Below are 27,472 nucleotides of genomic sequence, written 5' to 3'. Positions count from 1 at the left end.
CAAGTGAATATGACGTGAATTCCTGTACTGTGTTTTCGTCTTTGTTGATGTTGTGTGTGGGGGAGGGAGGGGGTGGGGGTGGGGGGGGATACAGGTGAGATAATTAATTAGTTTTTTGGTCAAGAGGTTATATGTACAGAATAAACTATAATTCTATGGCATAATCGTTAATACTACATCTGTTTTAAGTTTCATTGTTTCCTATGAGGAAGTTGGAAGTGTACAAATACGTTAGAACATTACATATGATCGCAGGAAGATTCTCCTCCTCCTCATACAGTATAATGCTCTGTGATGAATGGTGCGGTGATGACCATTTTGACATTAATGTTCACGACTGATGTATGGAGGCGTAGGTGTGAGTTACCTGTGATGTATGTGGGTGTCGGTACGGGAGTCACCGGTGGGTGGGCAGATGAGTCACCTTGGTGTCCTCAATTGTGGGGTACGAAAGTTAAGGTAGATGAGTCAACTGTGTTGTAGTAGTTGAGTAAGTGAGTCACCTTGGAGTCTTCACCTGCTGTTGATGACCTGGTAGGTGCGCCTGCCTGCCTGGCAAGAGAGACCCGCTGGCTGGCCCGTAACATCCCTAGCTGAGTGGCGCCTCACCACCAGTGTTCCCTCACACACGGTCGAGGTAGGATGTTGCCGCCACTCGCTCCTCACCAACCGCGTCACCAACACACAGTGCGATAACGAGTGCGTATCATTTCTAAATCTCCCTCTCTCTGTCTCCAAATTCATTAATTACTGCCAGAAAATAATACATCACCAGTCTGTGCATATACCAGCAAAATATATAAACCATGTGAAAAATGGATTTGTACGTTTACACATGCAATGAGCTGGAGTTGATAATAATTCATGTAGGTCACGCTGGACTGAAGTAAAGTAGTAGTGTGGTGAGTGACCGTAACACGCACGAGATCTGTGCTTACTCGACCTAGCCAATACCAAAGATGAGATCCTTCACTGTCATTCTCCTTGACGCCATCCTTCTGGCTTCCTTCGTCGAGGATTCAGGTAAGTGTCACCGGGTGTCCTTCACTTGGGACTCCGAGTAATGACTATAGCGGGGGTGAGGGTAGGGAGTGTTGTAGCGGTGATGGATCATTTTTTTACTTTACGAGACAATCAAGTCCGTATATGGTGATTTATGGGAATGGTTCGGTTAAATGAGGACAATTGCACACTGATGACTACTAATTGTACCACCTGGGTCACGTAATTACCATAACAAGAGAGACGAGAAGGTAATATTTCACTGGTCATCGATCAATGTCTTTTTTTTTACGGCCTGGTGAACTGTCGTGATCCACGCCAAATGGTTCACCAGTTACAACTCGGGGCACCATTAACCCGTGACCCCAGTGAGTGTACTCCACCAAACTCATACTTATTATGGATATTAGGACGATAACCAAGTGAAATTTAGTGTTTTACTTTAATCATTTATAACTGGAGGAGACTTGAACTCACTCATGTCACCAGGTATAGATGATCCTAGCCTCGTGACCACCGCGAGAAAAAGCTTAAATTTTTATGTGTCTAACGTTGTCGATCGTTCACAGGTGCTTCACTCAGTTTTAGACTCATAAGATATTAGGATAAAAGGTTCATATTAAACATACTTATGATACGAGACGATTTGTAGTTGAGTTCAGAAGGGCGTCATGGTGATGGTTCAGTGCGACGTGAATAAGACCCACCGAGACCAAGCCGCTATTATTCATCAAGACTTAATTGAATAACGACCCAGGATTCATTCTCTCTGTTTTTCTTCTCAATGTCTGGATGGTTGTGAACGAGGAACGACTCAGCGTAGCTACGACTTAATTGTCTATTATTGTCGTAATATCGAGTTCCATATAAGTTTTTATCTACGTGTAGTTAGCCGTGTATCCGCTTCTCTGAACCTGACTGCTGGATATTTATCGTTTGTGAGGGATACTTCTCGCAGGTGCGGGTTAACGGAGCCAGTAACCATTCTTAATTTTCTAAGACAACTTATATGAAAAAGCATATCACAATAATCCATCAACTGGAAAAATAAATATATTGAATCATTGTGTATTGATATCTGTTCGCTGATTGGCCCAATATTACAAGAGACTACACACACGTAACAACAGCTAATTGATGCCTGATATAATTAGCCACGCCCACATTAGGTATAATCAAATCTTCATTAGCTGTGTTAATCTTCAGACACTGCAATGCAGCTTGGTCGTGACCAGGCACTGATTGTTTCGATATTAAAGTGGTCAGCTCTAACGAGGCGCCAACGTTCATCTCAGAGGTAAACAGGTCTGCTTTTGGAGTCACTAAAATTCGCTTGATTAATATTTCTCCTACTGAACATGTCAAGATGCGTATGACTGTTTGACCTGGCCTAACCTAACCTAAACTACGAAAAATTACACCCTCTAAAATAAAAAAAAAATGATCCCAGAATGTTACCAAGATTCTACCTTAACGAAATACGTTCCTTCAGCGCTAATTAAGAGACAAAACGAACCTACAGAATCCATATAGAAGGGAAAAGTTCTTGCATACCTCTTTGAACTTTGCATCTTAACTGGTGTTGAATGAACGTTTATCTAGTTAAGCTAAAAAAAAAATACAAAGTACTCTTGAGATTTTTTTGTAGTTATTTTCATCTTTTGTGTTTTAGCTGAAGTCAAATACTCAAGATAATTCTGGTATCTTTAACGAGGTATTTTCTTTAATATTGTAAGAACCTTTGAGACTCACTTCCCTGGGACCTGAGATTATGTGTGTATATTAATGATTGATGATAAATTTGGTTGGTATAATTTTAAATCTACTTACGACTTTGATGCCCTATTTGTATATAGAGATGAAAACACATTGCTATTCCTTTTAGAACTGATTGGCTATTTTTGTATATACTGACGGCTAGTTTTCTGATGTCGATCGGCTATTTTTTATACTGATCGGCTATTTTTCCAGCATCGATTGGCTATTCTTTGGGTATCTATTGGTTATTCTATTGACGTCGATTGGCTAATCTTTTGGTAATTGTTTATTCTCTCGGAACCGATTGGGTATTCTTTGGGTATCGATTGGCTAGTCTCTTATCATCGATTAGCTATTCTCATCATCTACTGGCTATTTCCATCATCAATTGGCTATTCTCATCATTAATTGGCTATTCTCATCATTAATTGGCTATTCTCATCATCAATTGGCTATTCTCATCATCAATTGGCTATTCTCATCATCAATTGGCTATTCTCATCATCAATTGGCTATTCTCATCACCGACCATCGACGCCGACTAACCAAATCAAATGTCATGGCAACAGTTAATCTCATTTATTTTAATACGAATATTTTAAACCTATTCTTATGTTCCTCCCTAATTTTTTAATACCATTCAAATGTCACACATATATACAGAATCCTTTATTACAGGTGGATTAGTTCCCACCAGGTAGTCAAGTCTTTGAACATGGGAGACCCTTAAGTAGTGATTATAAAGTGAGTGTGTGTGTGTGTGTGTGTGTGTGTGTGGGTGTGTGTGTGTGTGTCCTCCTGCTCAACTCACTCTTGGAGGTAAATTTGATGACAGAAGCTACAAAAAAAAACCAAACATATGTATTGTATTTTTATTGTATTTAAATGGAATAAATAATAGTGGGATTTTTTTTAGAAATAGTAAAATATTATGGTAAATGTTTGTATTAAATTTGGACGTGAAGTGAGGAAGGGAATTCAGAAGAGGAGGAAAGGATAAGAGGAAAGGGAGAGAGAGAAGAGAAGGGGTAAGAGAGGAGAGGGAGGAGGAGGAGGAGGGGTAAGGGGAGGAGGAAGGGGTAAGGGAAGGAGGAAGGGGTAAGGGAAGGAGGAAGGGGTAAAGGGGAGGCAGTGAAAAGATAAAATAAAAAGATTCATTGCCATCTATTAGTCAGTGATTTTAGCTTTGAGTTATTTATTCATGAATGTTAATGTGATACTCAACGCTAAATAACAATTATAGATATTTAGCTCACTTGTAGCTTTTAGTTCCACGGTGATGAGGTAACGAGTCACGATACTGTACACTGATTTCATGAGACTAAAACGATTTCCGATTCGATAAACACCTTGTTATCTTTATACCGAAGTTATTGCCAATCACATCTTAATTTTTGGTGATTTCGTGATTTACGTCTGTATTTAGTCCGTCGTTACTGATTTGACTGATGGGATTTTTTTTTTTTGGGGGGGGGGGGTAATTGAGGGATGCTGTAGACACGTGGTATAATCTCTGAATTTAGCTAAAAGAGATAAAATATTATATCGGTGAAGAGTTTTCGTTCACCATACAGACAACTTGAGTTATTCTGTATATTGTATTTTGTTGATGAAAAACTCTTATGTTTTTTTAAGATTGAAACACAACTTTAGGTAATTTTTAAAGAGAGAGAGAGAGAGTGTGAGTTAGTCTTTTTTTTTAGCCATAGGGCTTATTGGACCTCCAGCTTATAAGCCTTAGGGCCTAATTGAACTCGAAGTCAACAGAATTGGAACCTATTAAGATTGGGGCCTATTAGATCTGTTACCCATCCGGAGTAGGGCCCAATAAAGCCTCGAGCCAGTACAGTCAATCACTACTCTGAGAACTGCCAAAAAACACGTGACCTTACCTGTCTCCTGACCTGACCTAAACTGACCTGACTCCACTGATTTTAAGCTTCTCCAGTTCTTGCGTCTCCAATATCGCGTGTTAGCTTACCGGAAGTATTAACTGTTCATGACTAGCTGCAGTATTCTGTCGATTTTCTAGCTGAGGTATTTTTGTTAGTTCATGTTTTAGCTTTGGTATTTTGTAGCTGTTTATGTTATAGCTGTCTTGGTGTTTGTTTATGTTTTTGTGTTGGTATGTTCTAGGTGTTTTGGTTTTAGCTGTGGTTTTAAGTCTGGTTTAGCTGTGGTTTTAAGTCTGGTTTAGCTGTGATTCTCACTACTGGTTTATATTTTTAATTGATGTTTTCCCATTCTGTTATGTTTTAGTTGCCATGGTTATAACATTTGCCATATCGTTTAAAATGGCAAAAACGATTCCACATATCACCAGTTGCCACAGTTGTCTATTTGCCATTTCTTTAATGACGTTTAACAATAAGGTAAACGTAATTACAATAAGTATTTTTCTGCCAGTTGCCATAGTCATAAAAGTGACATAATTTTTCCTATTTCCGGACATGGCACCGACGGATTACATTCATTGCCATATGGTGTCAACTGACTAATATTATTCCTAAACGTAACAACAAGATATTTATTCTAATTGCCATATGTCATTGTCATAAGTTGCCATCTTGTTGATTTTACTCCCAGACATGGCAATAGTGATTATATTATTAACCTGTCTGTCTCTTTTCTGCCATACCTGTAGAAGTTGCCATATTATCTACAATCTCTCCCGAAACTACACACGTGTTATGTCGACAGCTATAAGTGGTAGAGCTTATCACTGTCGCCACACAAGTACTTCAATTTAGTAGTGAAGAAACTGTTGTCGTGGTTAGTGGTACTTGTGGATTTTACCAGGTACTGTCCTTGTAATTAGTCTAATTTTAGTGGCATTTGATGGTGGTAGTTAGGGTGGTGTTGTCGTAGTAGTACAGTAGTTGTGGTGTTGGTGGTAGTTTTAGTGTGTGGTGATATACGTGTGTGATGGTGGTGGTTGCATGTGGTAATAGCCATATTGTGGTAGAGGTGTGAAAGTGGTTCCATTAATCGCGATGGATAAGAAGTGATAGGTGCGTAGTGAACATGCCTGAGGTAGTGGTAGTATATACATAGCATTAATAATACCAGGTGGAAATGGTGGTACGGTGGTATAACATATGGTAGTGGTGGTGGTGGTTGTGGTAGTAGTAGTAGTAGTAGTAGTAGTAGTAGTGGTGGTGGTGGTGGTAGGAGTAGTGGTGGTGCTGGTGGTGGTGGTGGTGGTGGTGGTGGTGGTAGGAGTAGCAGTAGTAACTGTCTGCTGGTGGTAGTGCCGACTCAGGACCCACCGTCGCCACCCAGTGATTGATCCAGCCCTCCCTCCCTCCCTCCTTCCTTCCCCTACCTACCTACCGACCAAACTACCTACCGACTTACAACACCTTTACCGCTTCCCCTGGCTCCCTAGTTACCCTCCCTCCCTATTTTCCTTCCTCTTTTCCCCTGCTTCCTCCCTTCCTGGTTCCTTCTCTCCCTGGCTTCCTTCTCCCCCCTCTGGCTTCCTCCCACCCTCCCTAACTTGCTTCCTTCCTCCCTCCGTGGCACCCTCCCTACCTTCCTCCCTGTCTGGCTTGCTTGTTGGTTGGTGTGACGCCTCGGTGTGGTAGTGGTGGTAGTTGTGTTAACCCCCCCTCCCTCCGTTGGTCAGACATATCGCGTGCAGCTCTAACCAGTCTTGTGATCATTAGCTCCGGACCATTTATGAATTAACTAGTGTAACTTGGGTTTTATTTACTATTTTTGCCACCAGAAGGGGAAAACCGGAGGAGGATTCAGCCCCAGGACCATCACAGCCATGGTTCTGGGTGGCTGGGGCGTGAATCTGCGAACGTTATTTATCAGACTTACTGTACTTGACCTTCCGAGTCATTGTTGCTGTTGTCATCTTGTTAGTTTCATCAATTCAGTTTAGTAATAACAACAGTAACGACAACAGGAGTGGCACCGGAATGATTCTCGGCTGAGTGATCGCGCCCATTCCTGATAATGGAACGGTATTCGTTAATTGGGCGGAATTTCGGGGAATTCTTCCTTTCCATTAAACTTCAAGGGAAAAAATAACATCAATCGAAAGAAAGAATGAGAGAGAGAAAAGCGAAAGGATAAGACAAAGTGTGATGGACAACACAACGTCTGTTTTCTCTTATGTAACTCACACAGGATTTACGCCACCTTACTGGTATACAAACATCACACTACACGAGTCAAACGAAGATCTATCGTCGAGTGAAATAAACACACGATGTATTTTAAGACGTGTCGAGATCGTCAGGGTGAAAGTGCGAAAGAAAATCAGATTCTTGCAGGTTCCCCGACAGTGAAATATAGAACTACCTTGACCACTCCTTAGGTTAAGAGAATTACGTGCGTGTAATAGGCAAGAGGAAGGACACACGCTCACAATTATCCGCACCAACTGTTTTTGGACGGCAAACGTGCGCTTGAAATGGCTCACAAAGGATGTGAGGATAGACAAAAAAAAAAGAAATAAGAGGAAAAATTCGTATTGGTGTCGTGAACCGTGGAAGCAATTTTCTACTCTATTCACCAAGGTAGAGAAGCGTCAAGTTTTGCTCCCCCGATGAGGTCGTGTCGTGATTTGCACATTAGGCGCTGAAACTCTGCTTTGAATAATTAATTGTGTTGGTTGCAGATGTGACCAAATTTTATGCAAATATCATAAACATATGATAATTAACATAAAATGCCCAGGTAATTTTGTAGTGTCGGTGTGTGAAAAAAAAAATAGTCTGGGATGGAGTTGTGCATAGTTAGATGAGTATAGTCAGTTGAGTATAGTCAGTTGAGTATAGTCAGTTGAGTATAGTCAGTTGAGTATAGTCAGTTGAGTATAGTCAGTTGTGTATAGTCAGCTTTGTAAATCACGAAATCATACGAGCGTATTTATCTACGACTTGTATTTACCGGTTGATATATTATATTATACATTTAACCTAACCTAACCTAACCTAACCTAACCTAACCTAATTCACTCCCTAACAAACCACATCACCTATGGATCTCAATAGGAAACTTCGGGTCCGGTACCGAATCCTGCTCCACTAGTTGTTTCGAATCCCATGGGTTAAGGGAGACTGGAGGGTGACATGACACTGATTGTAAACCTGAAGACTGATGTGACAGTAATTGGTGGGAGTGAAATTGACTTGACAGTGATTGGGTGATTGAGGAAATTACCAAATGGGAGCGTGTTAGCGGGAAGAATAACGCCCAGGTGATGAGATGATTGGAAAATGGGATAAACCACTGCTTGTAGATGATTCGAGTCGATGATAACGATTTAGGCTGTGAAACCAGTGATTGGATATTACCCGAATCTCTTTTTTTCTTTTATCTTGCATCATAATTACTTGATTGGGAAATTAACGCCAGTAACTTCATCTCCCCGGATTGGACACTGATTGGAATGTATGAAACAAATGACTGTATTACTAACTGATTGGGATATTAAATCATTAACTTCAACAAATCATAATGAAAGGTGATTAGGATATTAAACCAGGTAATGTAACTCAACCTATTGGGCTCTGATTAAAACGTCCAATCAAGACGTATCAATTATCTAATTGAGCAGGAACCGACACGACGAACCAGACAAGGCAATTTATATGACTGGGCAGTGATTAGGATATTAAGCCAGGACACATCGGATTAGTAGACAGTGATTGGAATAGTATGCGGGTTTATTTATCATGTATCTTATGGGAATCAAAGTCTTGTGTGTGTGTGTGTGTGCGAGAGAGAGAGAGAGAGCACCATAAGGGAGGAGGGGGTGGGGGTGCTGTCACTTGTGGAGGCAGAGGAGCTGTGGAGTTAGTGTGGCTAATGGCAGTGAGTTGACAGCTGTAAGGGAGCTATAGAGAGGTAGGCCCCCTCTTTCTCATTTTTACCCCATGTCTCATTCTTTCACCCGTCCTCTTTATTTTTCCTCTTCCCTTTGTTTCTCCCTTTTCACCTTTCTTTTCCTTCTTTTATTTCTCACCCTTTCTTCTCTCTCTTTCTTTCTTTCTTTCTTTCTTTCTTTCTTTCTTTCTTTCATTCTTTCTTCTCCCTACCTTCTTTTCTTTTCCACCCTCTCTTTATCTATTTCTTTCTCTCTTCCTCTTTTCTTTATTCCTCTGTCTGTCTGTCTGTCTCTCACTCCCTCTCTCACTCCCCTCCTTCCATAACATTAAACCTCTGCCTCACTCCCTTTACAAAAACATCGAAAACGTAACATAATTTACCGTTTCCTATGTTAACACTTTTTACCTTTCTCTCTCGCTCGTGTCACAACCCTCACCAACCAACCAAACCAACCAACCAACCAACCAACCACCTTCTACTACCCAAACACCACAATTACTCCTTTAAAGTAGCGTTTACTCCTTTAAATATACAGAATCAATGCCTCTAAAGCCAATATTACCCTCGACTGGTACATTCCGATAAGTAAAGACGATAATTATCATTGTTTCATCTATAACTGTATAATGATCGTTTGACATCAATAATTATCGCCATTCTATAATTCCTCAGCCTTCACGACCTATCGGGACCTGAATACTTGAGTACTATATTCCTCTATAATTTAATTTGTATAATTTTATAACTTCTATTGAATCATCATCACTACCATAGCTATTATCTGCCTGGTTAAATACAGCCGATTTATTTGTTCTTGGTGGTACCGATTTTTTTTTCTATCTTTCGAACCGATTTATTTGTTATTTTGTAACTGATTTTTTTCATCCTCTTCAGGCCGATTTTTTATATATTTTTTATAATTAGGGTTATTTTTATCGACCGATTTTATTGCTTTGTCATTGTTGTATTATCACCGAGATACCGATTTTTTTTCCTATCAAAGACAGATTTTACCTTATTTACGATAGATTTCCTCGTCTTTTTGGTATCGATTTCCAGGATATAATTTCCTCGTCTCTTCAGGAACCGATTTCCGTATCCATTTCGAAACCAATTTTGTCATCCTTGAGCCGATTTTCCTGTCGGCTTGGGGAATCGTTTCACATATTTTAGGATTCGGAATTCGAGATATGGGGTTCGGGGTTCATGATCTTGGGTTCGGGGTTCAAGAAATTGGGTTCGGGGTTCCGGATTCGGGACTCGGGAAATGAGGTTCGGGATTCAGGACTTGGGAAATTAGTTTTGTGGTTCGGGATTCGGGGTTCAAGACTCGGAAATTCGATACCACTCCAGGGGGTTGGTGTGGACCTGCCCCAAGCTACTTAAAGGTGCCATTACGGTGACAAATAACATCTGAACAGTTGCTCTTAAGTGCCTTTTTGGGGTGTCTCTGTCTCTTTCCGTCTGCCTGTCTGTCTTTCTCTATCTCTGTCTCTCTCTTACTTTCAGCAGTAAATGGCGTCTTATGAGCAACTATTTATCTCTCTCTCTCTCTCTCTCTCTCTCTCTCTCTCTCTCTCATTTTTTTCTCTCTATTTTTTTCTATATTTCATTCTCTTTCTTTCTTTTACTTATCTCTCTTTATCTCTCCTTTCTATTTTCTCTTGTCTAAATCAATTTCTCTCTCTCTCTCGTCTTGTATATCTCTTTCTCTCCCCTATTTACCTCTCAATCTCTCTCCTCCTTCGTCTCTCTTTCTCCATTTCTCTCTTCTTGTACGCCTCTTTGCCTCTCCTATTTGGCTGTCGCTTTCTTCCCTTCGTCTCTCCCTCCACCCCTCCCCTGCTCTCTTCTCCTCCTTCTCTCTTCCTCCGCCTCTCTCTTTCTCCTCCTTTATCTCCCCCTCCTCTCTTTTTCATCCTTACTCCTCCCCTCCACCCCCTCTCTCTTTGTCCTCCTTCCTCTCCCTCCCCTTTCTCACCCTCCTTCTCCCTCCCTCTTACTCTCTCTCTCTCTCTCTCTCTCTCTCTCTCTCTCTCTCTCTCTCTCTCTCTCTCTCTCTCACCCCGGGTACCAGAAAACCTCCCCAGGATCAATATGACTCACAGGGGTGGAGAGGAGAATTTTAGTGTAGGTAAAACTGAGAAATGTCTAGTGAATATTAATTGTTTGCATCTCTCTCTCTCTCTCTCTCTCTCTCTCTCTCTCTCTCTCTCTCTCTCCTTTCTCTCTGTTTTGTCTGTTTATCGATTTCCTTATATATAAGTATCTTAACTAAATTCTCTCTCTCTCTCTCTCTCTCTCTCTCTCTCTCTCTCTCTCTCTCTCTCTCTCCACACCACCCATGTCCACAGTATCCAGCCCTTCATTGAGACAGCCACTTGCTTCTATTAGGTGAATTTTTCCCTCGACGACTCTCAAAAAAAAAAACCTGACGGGCGAATATTAATTATTTGCCCTTCCTTCATTCCCCACCTTTCATTATCTCATTAGTAAGGTATCACATGGTCTTTAATTATTGTGTTTTATCTTAAGTCTTCCTCGGTATTTAATTTTTTTCTATTGTTTTGTGGCATTTTTTTATTCCTATCTCTCTCTTTAATCTGTTTGTCTTTCTTTTTGTCTTTATTCTTTCTTTTGTCTGTCTGTGTGTCTATTATTTTTAGTCTCTCGTCTTTTCTCTCTCTCTCTCTCTCTCTCTCTCTCTCTCTCTCTCTCTCTCTCTCTCTCTCTCCATACACACAACACAGCTCTTGTTCATCTCAATTTACAAGTCAAGAACATTAAGGCCTCATGTGTCTGTGTCTCCCCATGTGTCTCTCCCCATGTGTTTGTGTCCCCCCATGTGTCTGTGTCCCCCCCATGTGTCTGTCTCCCCATGTGTCTGTGTCCCCCATGTGTCTCCGTCTCCACTATGTGTCTGTGTTTGGCTCACGTCTCCGCCTCGCTCGTAGTGGCTGGTAATAGGGAGTCAGGTAGGGCGGTTAGGGAGGGAGAGGGAGGGAGGAGGGAGGCGGTAGGGAGGGGAAGGAGGAGGAGGAAACTATGGAAGGCTAAGGAAAAGGGAAAGGAGGAAGTGAGGGGTGGGAAAAGAGGGGATTGGGAGAGGAATGGCTAATGGGAGGAATGAAAGTGGGGAGGAAGAAGAAGAAGAGGTTGAGCTTTAGAGAAAAAAGAAGAGGGAAGAATGGAGGTGAAAGGTGGAATGGAAAGGATGAGAAGAATAAGAAGAGAGAGAGAGAGAGAGCTCAGCCAAACAAGAGCGACACACCACCCATTAAACTCCACTATTTTCACTAGGATTTACTGCACCAAATACTACCGTACCACAAAGTCTGGAATGTTTACACCCTGAAGCAGAACCAGGACCAGAGTTAATATAAAGAACGACTGTTATACCTTGATAAAAAAAAATAAAAAAAAGAAAGAAACGGCAATCATCCCTCACCTGCGGAAATATACATATGTTAGATCAGTGAGAATGGGTTTTTCAGCTGACAAGGACTAAAAAATACTCATAAATATGGTAAACACAAATGGAGGTATACGGTGATATATATAATACTGATATATTTTTATATTTATTTATTTATTTATTATATTTATGTAACGTATAACGAACGCATTATTATATTGGTGTTCGTAGAATAAAAAAAATATATACTATATTCTGTAACTTATATGAGGTTTGGGGGTGAAATATATATATAGCTAAATTGGCTTAAGTAGAATACATATATGAATTTACTATACTATATTTTGTTATATTTACGAGAAGTAGAGCTGATATATTAAAGACTCGGCTTATACAGGATATGTGACATGATTATATTCTTCTATAATCACGAAACCACATGGTAAAAATATACCTCGGGAATGACTTGCTATATCCAGAGTCTATTGAATGAGTATATTACATTCTATTGACCGAGTATATTATAGCCAGTATATCAACACCTAGAATATACTATAATCAGAGCTAAAAATGTTGAATAGAAAATTATCACATGGAAAATAAGGTTTTTAACATTGCTATTTGTTCATTTTTTTTACAGATAAGAAGCTCATTTGAGAGATAAAAGCCCAAGGAATTTTTACCAGCGTTGACCCGAAATAAATAGCTACCAAAAAAAAAGCCATTAACTACAGCCAATTATTTAAGGTAGTTCTGACACCATTTCAACAGGTATTACAAGAAAAAAAAAACACATTAACGAGATTAAAAGGTTAAAAAGCTAAGGAACTTTAATCACCCTGTTGACCTGAAAATAATCATACTAAATAACCAAAAAACTGACCAATGTTTTTACTCTACTTACACAGGTATACGAGATATGTATGTGTGTGTGTGTGTGTGTGTGTGTGTGTGTGTGTGTGTGTGTGTGTGTGTGTGTGTGTGTGTGTGTGTATGTGTGTGTGTGTGTGTGTGTGTGTGTGTGTGTGTGTGTGTGTGTGTGTGTGTGTGTGTGTGTGTGTATGTGTGTGTGTGTGTGTGTGTGTGTGTAAAGGTTAATCGTGTTGGGTTTTTCGCCTCAATGACACACACAATACGGTAATGATAGGTTACTGGTCTCCTGTTGTTATCAGACAGTTAAAAGCATTTAAGGAATAAATCATTTCGGGGGGGATGAGAGCCTTTGTCTGGGTAAGGTGCCACGCGGACCAAGGTTTACTGCATAGTTATGTGTATCACTCACATTTAAACGCACGCACACACACACACAGGTACACATACTTATATACTTATACACACACACACACACACATCAACACATACAGTACATAAACACATTCACATACCCATACACGCACCTCCCCACATACAGACATAACCAGACCGACACACACACACACACAGACACACACCTAACCTAACCTAACCTGTCCTATATGGCGGTAAAACAGTCTCGTTCTTTACCGAGTATGTAAGCTAAAAATATGGCTAAGTACATGTGGATATTTCCTTTCCTCTTATCTTATCACTCTCCTCTCTCTGTTTACCCTTACACTACAAACCGTTCCTATGATTCCTTTATCTCCATCATTCATCACAAAACAAAAGGAGGAGAGAAGAAAATGTAAATAATAATAAAAAGGAGACATATTACGAGAAATACAAATGTGATATTAGTTGCTTGTTGTCACTTGCCTCTCACTGTTCACACTTCTCTTGTACATCTTTCTCTTACTCTCCCCCTCTTATCCCGTTCCTTTTCTTTGTAGTTCCCTTGTTCCTTGTTCTAGCCCATACAACAGCAGAGGGAAGAGGAACGGCAACAGATGAAGTGGTCTTTATTTAGAGTCCATCAATATCCACGTGAAAAAAAAAGAACGTTCGAAAGTGTCCATAGAAAGTAAAGCGCTTTCTCTCTCTTGCAATATTTTCTTCACGAAATTTTGTGAGACCAAAAAAGAGAATGAAAGAATTAAAGAAAAAAGCAGAGAGAGAGAGAGAGAGAGAGAGAGAGAGAGAGAGAGAGAGAGAGAGAGAGAAAATGAGGTGCACTATTGTATTAAAGAAGGCGGGGAACACGTAGGTGGAGGACCATTAGTAAGGGATCATTATAGATTCCTAATGAGGGATCAAGGTGTGTGCACTGCGGGTCCTAAAGTTGCGTGTTTAATTAAGTTAATTACCTAATTAATATGCAGGTGGGAGCAGCCAAAAATTAATTAGTCTTAAGTCTTACCACGTAAAACCTTTGAGACTTAAGGCTATATTGTAAATGAGTTGGGTGATGGTGTCTCTTGAAAATTAATGTGGGTAAATTTATACACACACACACACACACACACACACACACACACACACACACACACACACACACGTATAACAGGCTACATGCTTCTGCTCACGCACACCGGCGTATACATAATCAATACAACCACACATATCAACACAGTTACTCATATACGCACGCAAACATACGTACATATACGCACGCTCAAGGAATCTAAATATAAAACACACACACACACACACACACATACTTACACACACACACACACACACACACACACACACACACACACACACACACACATACTTACACACGCACATTGATTAACTAAAACATAAACATAGAAGAGCAAATGGTGATTGCAATGACGTACAGAATGTTTAAATCTCCCGCCAAAAAAACACTATTGTCATGTAATTAACAGTCGTTATATATCTTAAAGGTATTACATATTGCTACCTCTGTAAATAACACAGGTAATCTTAGTACATGTGTAATAATAAACTAGGCAAGTAATTAGAGTTGGGATAGGTTGGGTTGTATATAAGAAATAATTAAGTTTGATAAAATTTCTCTCTGGTGGTTTGGATATAATGAGAGAAATGGATTAATTAATTGATAAAAATAATGAAGGCTTGGATGGTTGGAGGATCAAGGGAATACCGGGAAGGAGGGAGGAGAAAGAGAGGTGTGCTAGAGGTGAGAAGGAAACAACTCCAGGAAGCAGCAGTGTGCGTGAATGAGTGGATTGCATGGCGGCGTATGAGAAATAGCAATGTCAACAACAGTCAGAGGAAAAATAGATGAAAGCGTGTGAACTAGTAATTTATCTTCACTTAAAATTCTTTGCCGTAATTCACTCTAGGAAGAAAAACCTCGCATATTAAATTAAAATATTACTAATTATGATTTGCACATAAGAATAAAAATTACGGTATTATGAAATTTTAGTAGTGACCTTGTCCCCAGCTGGGTTGATGAACTGCTATATACTTCATGATATATAGCATGTAGTAATATAGCCGGTAATCTCTATATTTAGGTGGTAATATCTTTTAGAAAATGTACAGTTCCTGGCGTTAAATTGTTACTTTCATGACCGAGCGACCATTTTTTTTTGGGCCAGACAGAACTGAAAAAAAAAAACAATAATATTTCTCACATGAACTAGGCACTGCATACTTCATCTATTTCTCACATGAAGGAGACACAATATATACCTCGTAAAGATGGTTACAGAAATTCCTCTTGTACATTTTATAATAACGTTTTACAGTTTGTCGTAAGAGTAAAGCAAACTGTTGAATAAATATCATAAAAAAAGAACTTTCAGGAATTGTCTTTACTCACAACAACAACAACAATAAAACAACCACAACAACAACAACAATAAAACAACCACAACAACAATAAGAAAAAAAAGTTGTGTATGAAAAACATTCTTAAAATTATACGAAAAAAAGTCTTGGGGAAATAAGATAGAATTTCAACAATATAATTCTGATTAGAGATAAATTTAAAAGAAAATTGATGTAAAAAATAAACACACAAACACACACACACACTTCAGTCCATAAATACAACCAAACAAATAAAGTTAATATAATTGATAAAAAAACATGAACAATAACCTAAATAAAACTCTATAAACTCTCAACAAAATATCATTAACTAGTGATAGGTTATAAGAAAGCAAAAATAAAATACCCCCCCCCAAAAAAAAAAATTACTTTCCATACTTTTCGTAAAAACACACAAAAAAACTGGAACATCATAACTAAAAAACAAGATGAACTTTCCAACAAAATGTCAATAAAGTTTGGAAATACCGTAGGAGCAAATGTCATCAACAGTTGAAAAATACTGCATGAAAGGTGTAATTTATCGATATCGCCTACGTAAACACACACTCTCTCTCTCTCTCTCTCTCTCTCTCTCTCTCTCTCTCTCTCTCTCTCTCTCTCTCTCTCTCATTTTCTTTTCCCTTTTATACTATTTTCTTTCAATCTCCTCCAATGTCTTTATCTGTCATACTCTCTCTCTCTCTCTCTCTCTCTCTCTCTCTGCACTTATGTACTAAACGCTGTGTCATTAATCGAAGCTAAAAACATCTTACCGGGGAAAAGGGGGAAGTGCAGGGGAGATTAAGAGGCGAATTGGGGAGAGAAGGAGACGGGGAGAGTAGGAGACGGGGAGAGTAGGAGACGGGGAGAATAAGAGAGACAAGGGTGGATGTGTCCCATTTACCCATTCTTCATCCCTATTAAATACCTAACCTGAGGTGGGATTAGGTGAGGTTTGACTAATTTAGGTTAGGTTAAGTTATGTTAGATTAAGTTAGGTTAGGTTAGGGTATTTAATCAGGTGAAAGTGACTGGGGTGCCTAATCTTCATGTAATATGGATTTTTTCCAACTAAATCACACGATATGTTCAACAAATCAAACTAGAATATAAATAGTCACAAAAAAAACAACAACTACTATTCAAAGGCAAATACATGAATAGGGACATGAATTGATTTTCTATATTTCGACCACATGAAATTGGTACACATTGATAATACACTCGAATTAACTTTTCACCCTCTCACCACCGCGGCAAAACTAAAAATTTTCATCACAAAGTTCAAGGTAATATTTCACGAACTTTGTGTCAGTGTAGCACAACGACACTCAAGAATATATTTTTTTTAATACTGTGGTCAAATAAACTGTAGCAAGGGTGTATAACGTGTGTCAAATTGTATCTCTCGGTAGTGTTTCTTGGTATTATTTGTGTAAGTGTTATGTAATGATGATAAATACTTGGAAGGTAAAAATTCTCGGTAGTTATTGTAAAAACCCAGGTCTAAACATCACGAGGTATCAATCACTTTATGTTGGTTTCAAGTTTTATTCGATCTTTCAATTTTTTTTTTCACTTGATAATTTTGTCATCTGTCAAATTTTATTATGAAGTTCTTATATTTTTGGATTTTAAAATTATTACATATAAATTGATACTCTGATGGGACTAAGTTTGACAGTGAATTTCCATATATTAAAATATTATTATTTTACTCGTTATTTATTTCATCAAGTTGCCATGTAAAATATCCTTTGTAAGAGTCACTTTTAATTGATATTTTCATTCAATTAATTCTGGCCTCATATTATAGAACATCAAATTATATTCTTATCATCTACGAATTATTCTTTATATTTTTCAAGTTCTATATAACATCATTTTTACTGCTGGTAGTCGTGTCTTTATGTACGTTGAAGCCCCAAAATATATACCTTAGTGATATGCAAATTAGGGAATAATTTTACTAGCTGTGAATTACTCCTTGTGGCTCTCAGTCTCTGTGATTACATATTTCATACAATTTATGGCTGTAGTTTTATATACGTAAATTCACCTGCAGGTTTTTTTTTGTTCTCGCTAATATGACTTTTATTTCCAAATTCAGGTGTGTCGGTTGAAGATTGGTCTTTGATATGCAGACAATGGGAACAGCTGACAGGATAACAACACTCCCAACACCGTCAACCATTCCACACCATCCACCCCTCCCACCCCTATCCACACACCATCCACATCTAACACACCTACCATCCACCCCTCTCACCCCACACCATCCACCCTCTCACCCCAACTCACACAATCAATCCACCCCGACCCACCCCACCCCCACCTCACCCTCCTCGACCCACCCCCACCCCCTCCACCCCTACCCCATCCCACTCACGTCCCTCCCTCTGCTTCTCACTGTTGTAGCAAAACTTTACCAGAGCTCACCAGCAGGGACTTTGATCTACGTTATCCATTACTGTCCGTCCGTGTATTTTATCAGTAGCGTTCGTTACTGGACAAGATGTGAGGGGAGATACTGTCGAGTACTAGAGGTGGCAATGACGTACACTCACACTCTTTCTGACACATACATACATACATACATACATACATACATACATACATACATACAACAGGTGACACTATGACCTGTTTACCCATTATCCATGACCTACAGTGACCTCCATCTGTTCTTCACTAAAAGGTCACATGTTATATGGATAAGAGTGTACAAAGTGAAAGAAGATAAAGACAAACAGACAGAGAGACAGAGACAGACAGAGACAGACAGACAAACAGAAAGACAGACCAGACACAGACAAAACAGACAGACAGAAAACAGACAGACAGACATAGACATAAGAGATAAAAGAATAAATAAAAATAAATAACACGGAAACACGAAGTAATTGCCAATTTAACTTCTATATTTTATGGTATTTCTTCGTTTCTTGATTGGCTAAGATGCCGGAGGGAGTAAGGGATGTGGTGGAGGGTGTGGTGAGTGTGTGGAGGGTGTGGTGGGTGTGGTGGAGGGTACATGGAACAGAAAGAAAGGCGAGGAGGGGGTTAGGTTAGGTTAGGTTAGGTCAGAATAATAAGCCTAAACACCCTTACCTATTTGTCCCTATACCCTAATTTGCATAGAGGAAACAGGGTGACTGTATGGTATCTTATCTCCCTACAATGTTTTTAATCGTCTCTACCTCTTATGTGGAGTGGATCAAGGGGCTCAGAGACCTCTAAGTAAGTAAGAGAGAGAGAGAGAGAGAGAGAGAGCATTGTAGAACGTAAGAAGATGACACAAAATGACTCGTGCTAGAGAGGTGCAAGAGGCAGGGAAGAGATGAAAATATCTATGTATTAGCTTTACTCCCCTTCTACTTTTGTGTGGGATGGCATAAAGGGGAGAGAAACCTCAATGGAAGGGAGCAAATCATGGAAGAGGGTGACGATTTAACACAAGTGTGGAAATACAAAACGGAATGAACTAGGACAACCACATACATTTACATAATCGTACACATTTGGTCATATTCTCAAGTTGTACACGCCGTAAAGAAAGTTCAGAGGCAGTATTATACCTCTGGGTCGTTCTAATATTTTTAACGGGGAAGAGGGCTGGGGGGTAATCCGTGTGTGTGTGAGTGTGTGTGTGTGTGTGTGTGTGTCTGTGTGTGTGTGTGTGTGTGTGTGTGTGTGTGTGAGGTAGAGAGAGCACTATCTAACCGAGAACAACAAGATGGTCTAACTATATTGATGGATTTTAGAATATGTAACTCCCAAGGTCTACAGAGAGTTCCCCTGATCGACAACATAGATACGTCTCCCAGTACTAAAGAAAACCCAGACTAACCTAACCATTATAATCGGGGTCTGTTAGAACTGGAATCCAATGAAATTATGCCCCAATAGGATTCTTTTTAACCATTCACCCATGAAAAAAAAAATGCCGAAGTTATCTTGAGAGAAAGTGGTTACGTCAGCAGGATGAGGATGGGGAAACTTTTGTTGGTGGAATGTAAACGGTGATGCTGAGGGTATGAGATGACCTTACTTGACCTTCTACCAGGATTCTACGAGCCCTTAACCCAAACATAAAGAAATTCTCCAAAGTTATAAGGTTATAGATTCGTAAAGGTTCGTAGGTGAAAGTTTTCCTTGTATATGGTGACGTAAGAAAGTATTAAACCGGCTAATTTGTTGCTGAAGTACAAAATAATATCAAAATTAAGCAGAGACACAAATTTACCTAGATGAGCTCTCTTGACATCAATTAGTAAACAAAATGACGCTATTATTTCTAGAGGTAAGAACGAACGTGATATATTTAACACCCACTAACGACACAAAACAACACAAACCTCAAACAAATGTGAGCGAAAGTGCACTGAGTCTCTACCAAACCTGTTGATGAGTTCGTCTTGCCTAGATACCTAAAGGAAATACGATATAGGGAAGTTGGTGAAGCCGAGGTGAAGGAAATAACGCTATCAGCAAGGATGGGAGTTCTGCCGTGGGATATACCAGAGATGACGCCTCGTGTCTCAGACGAAAATCGCGTGATTCACTGTGACGGTGATCTTGTTTATTTACGACAGCTTCCATGAATGGTGATGTGATTGAGTTGACGGTGGCGGGCGCGGAAATGGTGGGGATTTGTTTGAACCTAAGCGCAGGAATTGAGGGAAATTTGTGATGGAAATGGAAAGTGTGAGAGATTTTCAGGATAATAGATACTTACTATAGGATTGAATATTTGTTGATACAAGTTGTCCTACGGGATAAAGCAGGTAGACTTGTGTATCTTTAGATGGAAATTCGATGGACAGTTGAGAAACGCGGAGGGACTCGGGATGACAAAAAAAAAAAATCCTCGACTGTTTGGTTTTAACTTATACAGAGGAAAATAGGATAGCTAAAATATCCACATATACACAACCCATACATACATACATACATACATACAGTTTCTTCTTTGTTATTTAATCTCAGAATTATACTTACACCTCCCCCCACACACACACACTCTCTCTCTCTCTCCTTAGTACATAAATAAATATTTAATCTCTGGATACTAAATATAACACACCTGTACCTCCACCCTCTACACCTGCCCAGTCACACCATAAGATATTAATGGAGCACCTGATGATGAGGAACCCCCGGTGAGGAACACACTGTTGTCAGACCAATAATGATCATCTGCCAGGTGAAGGCCATTAATCACGACGCCACTTTACCTGGACGTCATTACCGACTATATTAAACACCTGCTGTCAGTCACCACCCACAATGGCGTCCCATTATCTTGACACGCCCTTAATTTAACCAGGTCAAGAGTCTACCTTGTGTTATCGTCGCAGGTCATAGTGGTTAATTCATGGCTTTCTCTAAGTCTTATATAAGGCTATTGAGGATAATGTTGTCCTTCTTTCAGGGTGTCAGAGGTTAAATCCCGCTTGGTGCATGTTAGGGTTTGGAGACTAACACTGATAATGAAACAGTTTATTTAGAGATGAATCAGTCAGTCAAGTCAGTCAATTTCAGCGGAGTAGTTAGTCCGTCATCCATACAGTCAGTTAGTTTCTTAGCCAGTCAATCAGTTAGCCATGCAACCAGTCAGTCAGATAATCATGCACCTACTCAGTCAGCCGGTTAGTGTCAGTAAGTCAGTGCATCAGCCTCGGCATCTTTAGAGCTAACGACGACGCTAAGAAGAATCTCCTCAAGCGCACACACTTGAATAGAAAGTGTCATTATCTTGAAAGAAGAGAGATAAAAATACTCTCTCTCTCTCTCTCTCTCTCTCTCTCTCTCTCTCCAGTGTAAGTCAGCAAGTGTCGCCATCTAGTGCAAAATGCTATGAAGGGTCTACATCGCTAAAAAATATCGCCAATTAGTCGCCAATTAATTTGAAGTCCTATGACGTCTTTAATTTATGTATCGCCAAGGGTTACTGTATACGTGTGTGTATATACAGTATATATGTGTATGTGTTAAATTTTCATTATTAAATTTTCTTAAATAAATAAACTATAACATATTATTATAATTTAGCTTTTGGTTTAAGGTCTGCCCAAACCTGAGGTAAATTTTCCAGATTGGTTAAAGAAAAAAAACCTTTTTAAGGTAATTTTGTTGCGTGGATTTTCCGATAAGTTATTAGAGTTCCCCATCGAAAACAGCTTTTGGGAACGAGTCTCTCATTTTGATAAGTTACCCCTTATGGTTATATGTGTGTAGTTATGGGCTTGGGGGAATGTTTTTTTTTTCTTTTTAGTTAAATGCTCAAGAGACAGACGACCCAGGATTCTATCGTAGTTTGTTAAGATGTTTTTAATAACTTCCAACTTCATATCGAACTTTTTGATACTGTCACTATGTGGGAATTACTGTCCCATGTACAGTCTCGTTGAAGATTCTTCGAAGTAACCAATCACCGATAACCTTTTACAGTCATTCATAATTTTTACTACGTACTATAGTAAACAAACGGCCTTGAGTTGCCAGCTGTCTCGAGCAGTGTTTGAAGAATCTTAAACGAGACTGTACCTGTGACCAATTTGTAATGGTAATGTTGAATAGATATTTTTTCAGCTTTTATACATATACGTATTGCGGAAGTTTTTATTCAAGGGACGTATCCCCTAATGTATAATATCTATCGATGGATAATTACGATATGGTTTCCGAAGACGTAACTAGTATGATGTGTTTGTAATAAAAAATAACGTTGTGTGTATTAGAAACTTTATTCCGCTTATAATGCCGATAAATTAAAGTTATAATTACTATGTTGGAGGACGTAACGTGTTAATGAAGATGGATTATTACGTAAATTTACATCACGTTCTGAATATGTGTATATCTGTTAAAGACATCAGGTATTTCTGGCCGTCACTCACACTACTCTCGGACACTTGGCTTAACTCCGACTTTTATCTTCAGGACGGATAATCTGCCAAGTGTGACTAGGCTAGGCAGCTTTAACACAATAACTCTCGTCATTCTCCCGTGTCTGTTGTCTTTCTCAGCCTAAGTTTTAAATCATTACCAGTTACGTTTACTCATTGTTCTAGTAGTAGTCGTAGTAGTAGTAGTAATAGTAGTATCATCATTATAGTTACTATATAGAAGTCTTGCATGAAATAGAAGCAATGTAAACCCCCTTAAGATAATGGTTAGGGGTCGTGTCCACAGCCACCAACCAAGATTCATCGTTATCCATCACTGCCTGAGCTACTGCGGCCACGATAAGCTTGGACAGACAAAGGCATACAGACAATCATACACTATTTACATATCCCACGTAGGGGGCGACGGGGAATAACAGCAAGATCAGCAGCAGTTATGTTCGCTCACTAAGAGGAGGAAAGAGACGATTTTCATTCTTTCCTGTGAGAGCTACTCAGCTTTACAGGACGCCAGGGGGAGGTCCGTCCCCGCTACACCTCATTACACACACACAATCACCATCTGAGAGTGGCCGGGTGGTGCCTCACACGACGCCTGAGAGTAATAACTTCTGTTCACGATCTGGATTTTCAAGGATTTGTATGTTAAGTCTTTTTTTTTCTAACTGCAGATGTGAGAGGATTGTAAAGAAAAAATAACTGCTTCATTTTGACTGTGATATAAAGATGGCGACCAGCGATGGGGTCAAAGTTGCATGAAGACTGTACTACATAAAGGTGAATTAATTTTATTTACAAACCTATGAAAAACCCAAGAAGAATTTAGATTGTCAGGGCTTCATATATTACACCCCACCCCCCCTCATCCCCTGGAGCTGTGAAACCGTTATCTAACAGGATAATATAAGCTACAATACAAATATAACTTATGCTAAAGTATCATCAAAATTACCCTAAGAATAAACAGTAATAAGATCTTGTATCCCCGGCAGAGAGGGACAACAAACATGAGCAAGAGCTTGTTAATGAGTGTGTTAAGACGTAGATGAAAAAAACAGAATCTTTACTGCTGAAAATACCCCACCAGCTGAGCACCGGGACGAATAAACAGCCAAAAATGATTACTGAACGCACCTCTGAGAATGGGAAGTGTGTGATGGAGGTGGTGGCCTGCGAGGGAAGGTTGGACGTCCCGAGTTAATTAATCCTACCCGTGAGTCAGGTGCCAGAAATTGGTGATATAGCTCCGGGCTTTGTGTAGGTGTGGTGTGTGAGTGCCTGGCTCAGTACTGCCTCTCACCTATGACGTATATCAAAGGTCAGTTTCAGATGACTCTCAGCAAATACATGTTCTGTGTTTTTATGGTTCCAGGTGTTTAAACTCATTATCAACAAATACCTGGTAAATATATCCCTTCCTAACTATGATATACAACAACGCATAATTGTTCTCAACACATAACAAATATTGTCCTTCCTTAATACGAGTTATGAGGTCACTTAACTATTGTCATCATTTACCTTACAAAAATATGCCTTCCCAAATATGACTTTCATCGGGATAACTATTGTCAACGCGCACACACACACACACACACACACACACCCTCCTTACTATAACTTACAACAGCCCAAACTTGTGTAAACAGACGTTGTGACAAGTAATCTCCTCTCACTTATGGCATACAGCAGTTCAGATACAAAGTCAACACGCACACTCAACAAGCAACATGCCCTCGTAACTATGACTTACACCGACTTAAATCTAACGTTGACAGAAACTTAACAAACATGTGGTCGAAGGCTATAACACAGTAATGAGTTTATTATATATTTTATTCAATATCTGTAAACAAAGTGATGAAAATAAACACGAATATAATGGGTATTTTTTCTCGTTTCTACAACACTGAAATATTTAGAATTCCAGGTTATATTGAGTTGTAATCTGTTGTATTATTAGTGGTAAGAAGATAAGATATATTCACAACTACTGAAACACGTCAAATAAAAACCTAACAGAACTATGAATAAATAATTAAATTTATCTCAATTCTGTAACACGAAAAGCTATGATCAAACAGTACCACCAAGACACAACATTACTTCTCCTCTATAAACCAAGTAACTAAAACAACAACGGATAACAAATTATTTTATCCATTTTATAACTCAATACAACTTTAAAAGACATAATTCTCCTACCATCTTTATAACAACAAAAAAGCCATAACCCACAAAAACAACAAACTCCAACCTATTGTGTGATTGGCTACAACGCAATATTTGGGTGGAAATCGAAAGAGGGGGATCCGCTCCAACGAGAGACTAATACGTGTTACAAAAATTCGTGTTCCTACAAAAAAAAAAAGATATATGTATTCTTCCCCGCTGACACCGTAACATTGACGGGGTGAAACAAAAATCGATAGACGTGTGAAGAGCTGAACAGGGTGATGGTGGGAGGAGGAAGAGGGGGAGGAGGAAGAGGGGGAGGTGGGAGGAGGAGGTGGGAAGAGAAGAGGAGGAGGTGGGAGGAGAAGGAAGAGGTGTGAAAAGAGAAAGAGAGAGAGAGAGAGAGAGAGAGAGAGAGAGAGAGAGAGAGATTCCTGGGACAGTATTTGAATGTGTGTACGAGAGAGAGAGAGAGAGCACTATCAGCCTAGCAGGGGGGGTCGTGGAGCGCCTCCGTAAGCGTCTCTCTAATAGCCAATTTCCCGGACGCTGGGATGAGTCCCCGTGTAATTGGTGGATGCAGCTGGTACACCCTTCACTACACCCGCTGATACCCTCCTTCACTTTCACCTTCTGTGTATTCAGGGCCCTTCTGGCTCTCTCTTCTAACCTGTAGGCTGTGTATTTAATTCTCGCTTTCTTACAGTACTTAGCTCTACATTGGTTGTGAACTGGCGCTAGCGTTTATCAGCTGAGAGTTAAGCTTGATAAACTCAGTTTAAAGTTCAACTATGTATTTAGCTACTACATCATAAGGATAATATGTTTATTAATATAACAGTCATTTCAGGGTTCGTTTTGAGTCAGCAGTTGGCCAAGTGCTTTGTGTGTTCGGCGGTGTTCATTTTGTTTATTTAGAATTCCTGAGAAAATCCGTCCCAGGTCCTGGTCGTGCTGAAAAGGAGGGAGCGCTGGTAGAGGGATATTCTGACCAGATACCAGCTGTTGGGTTCTGTGGTCCTGTGTAGTGGGCTTTCAAATTCAGCTGTCCTCTAAGTGGAGACAGATGTATCAGGTCCACTTCCGTAGTCTGGTCTAACTCTAGTGCCCACACGTCGCGTCTGTGCAGTAGCGTCACCTGGAGAGAATTACCCGTCGCTGACCAGCTATTAATATGAGTTCTGATCCGGAAAGGCGCAATCACAGGTGCGAACATTAGGGCAGTCAACCTTTCTGCCAGGAGCAAGCAGAGGCCTCCTGTGTGCGTAGTGCCCAGATACACAGTACACGATTTGGGGAATTATTACGGTAACCCTGGGAGTCAGGCTTTCTTGAACAAGAGTTGTGTGAAGATGTTTTCTGTCACGACACTCGGGAGTCACACACGAGGAAGGAAGACAAAAAGTTACACACAGGAAGGATTGTTGGTACTATTTTATACCCTTGGTGAAGTTGTCCCAGCAGTTCCTCCGGTGATTGGAAATATGGAATAGAACTACAGTATAGGTGAGAAGTACCAAGTCATATAGATATTTTTTTCTTTAGGAATGTGTGTGACTCAGCCTGCGAGGATAGGTGTGAAAAAGGTCTCTTCTTAGCGGGGTCTGGAGTGGCAAGTTGATGGTAGATGGTTGAAGCGTTGTTAACTGGATATAAACAAGCAAACCATGGCAGGCGGGTGGGCTGGACCTGCTCCGGCCATGAACACTTCAATATCTTTATGTGCTTCAGCTTTATTTCTTCACATTTTACATTGCCTCGCCCACGTGTTGATCTCCCCAAATTCACAATCAACATGAGAGAGAGAGCACTGATGCGAACTATGGAACCGCTGAAAATATATGACCTCTGCAAACAGGGATTCCTCCTCGATTTGATCCAACACTCTCACTCCTTCTGTGTATCCGAAAATGTTAATGACCTTGTATATATATTCCGGACTAAATCTACCTGTGTATCCAAGGCTCTCATTCTCCTTTACCATCTTCTGTGTACCCAAGCTTCTCACTTCTCTCGCTTCAACCATATTCTGTATACCCAAAGGCTCTCACGGTGACTCTCTCTCACTCCCACCTGTGTATACAAGGTCCTCACTTTCCTCCCCTCATTCTTCCACCTGTTTATACAAGGGTGTCAGTAACCTTGTGGAATTACACTCTTACATCCTCTCCTCCTCCTCTTGGTCGCATAAACTGAATACACCTCTTAGACTTCTTCCTTCAGTTTTATCAAGTCAAATAGTCATCTTATTCACCATTTTCTGTGAGGTTTAGTCTTCCTTGTGTTTTTTTATTCTAACAGAGGATACACTCTTTTACACTTCCTCTCTCTGCTGGTGTATTGAAGAACACACACGCACTCCCACACACACCGACTTTTCCATTCATTATGTTTCACTCCTTAGACACGACCCTTTCAAACTTTTCTGAGTACAGTGTCATCGCTCTCAGGAGAATTGCTTATCGTACTCAGGGTAATTGTCAATGCTACTCAACTTGTTAAAGTGTCTTACTCGCGGAGCTAATTCATTGTACTCACAGGATTAACATCGTATTCAAGGGATTAAGATCTTTACGATACAGCAACACGCCGGATTAATCGTTCCAAATCTGACATGACAAGAAAACTCAGATTTTTATTTTTTTTAATCTGACTGATCCTTATACATGATTTATCTAACGCTGTTCTTATTTGG

General features: G+C 39.8%; 1 protein-coding gene across 3 annotated transcripts in view; it reads left to right on the top strand.

Annotated features, from left to right (window-relative positions):
- Positions 1–626: 626 nt before the first annotated feature.
- LOC121865942 (zwei Ig domain protein zig-8-like) overlaps positions 627–27,472 on the top strand; it is a 92,995-nt gene continuing 66,149 nt past the window's right edge. For 2 of the 3 annotated variants that reach the window (XM_042365510.1, XM_042365508.1), the window contains exon 1: positions 627–1,023. In XM_042365510.1, the coding sequence (XP_042221444.1) occupies positions 960–1,023 (64 nt within the window). In that variant the 5' untranslated portion in view covers positions 627–959. The remainder of the gene's footprint in view (positions 1,024–27,472) is intronic. The other variant, XM_042365509.1, reaches the window with a different exon arrangement.

This window comes from Homarus americanus, unplaced genomic scaffold, assembly GCF_018991925.1.
Source record: "Homarus americanus isolate GMGI-L3 unplaced genomic scaffold, GMGI_Hamer_2.0 scaffold2937, whole genome shotgun sequence".
NCBI lineage: Eukaryota > Metazoa > Arthropoda > Malacostraca > Decapoda > Nephropidae > Homarus > Homarus americanus.
This window is presented reverse-complemented; position numbering and strand designations above follow the sequence as displayed.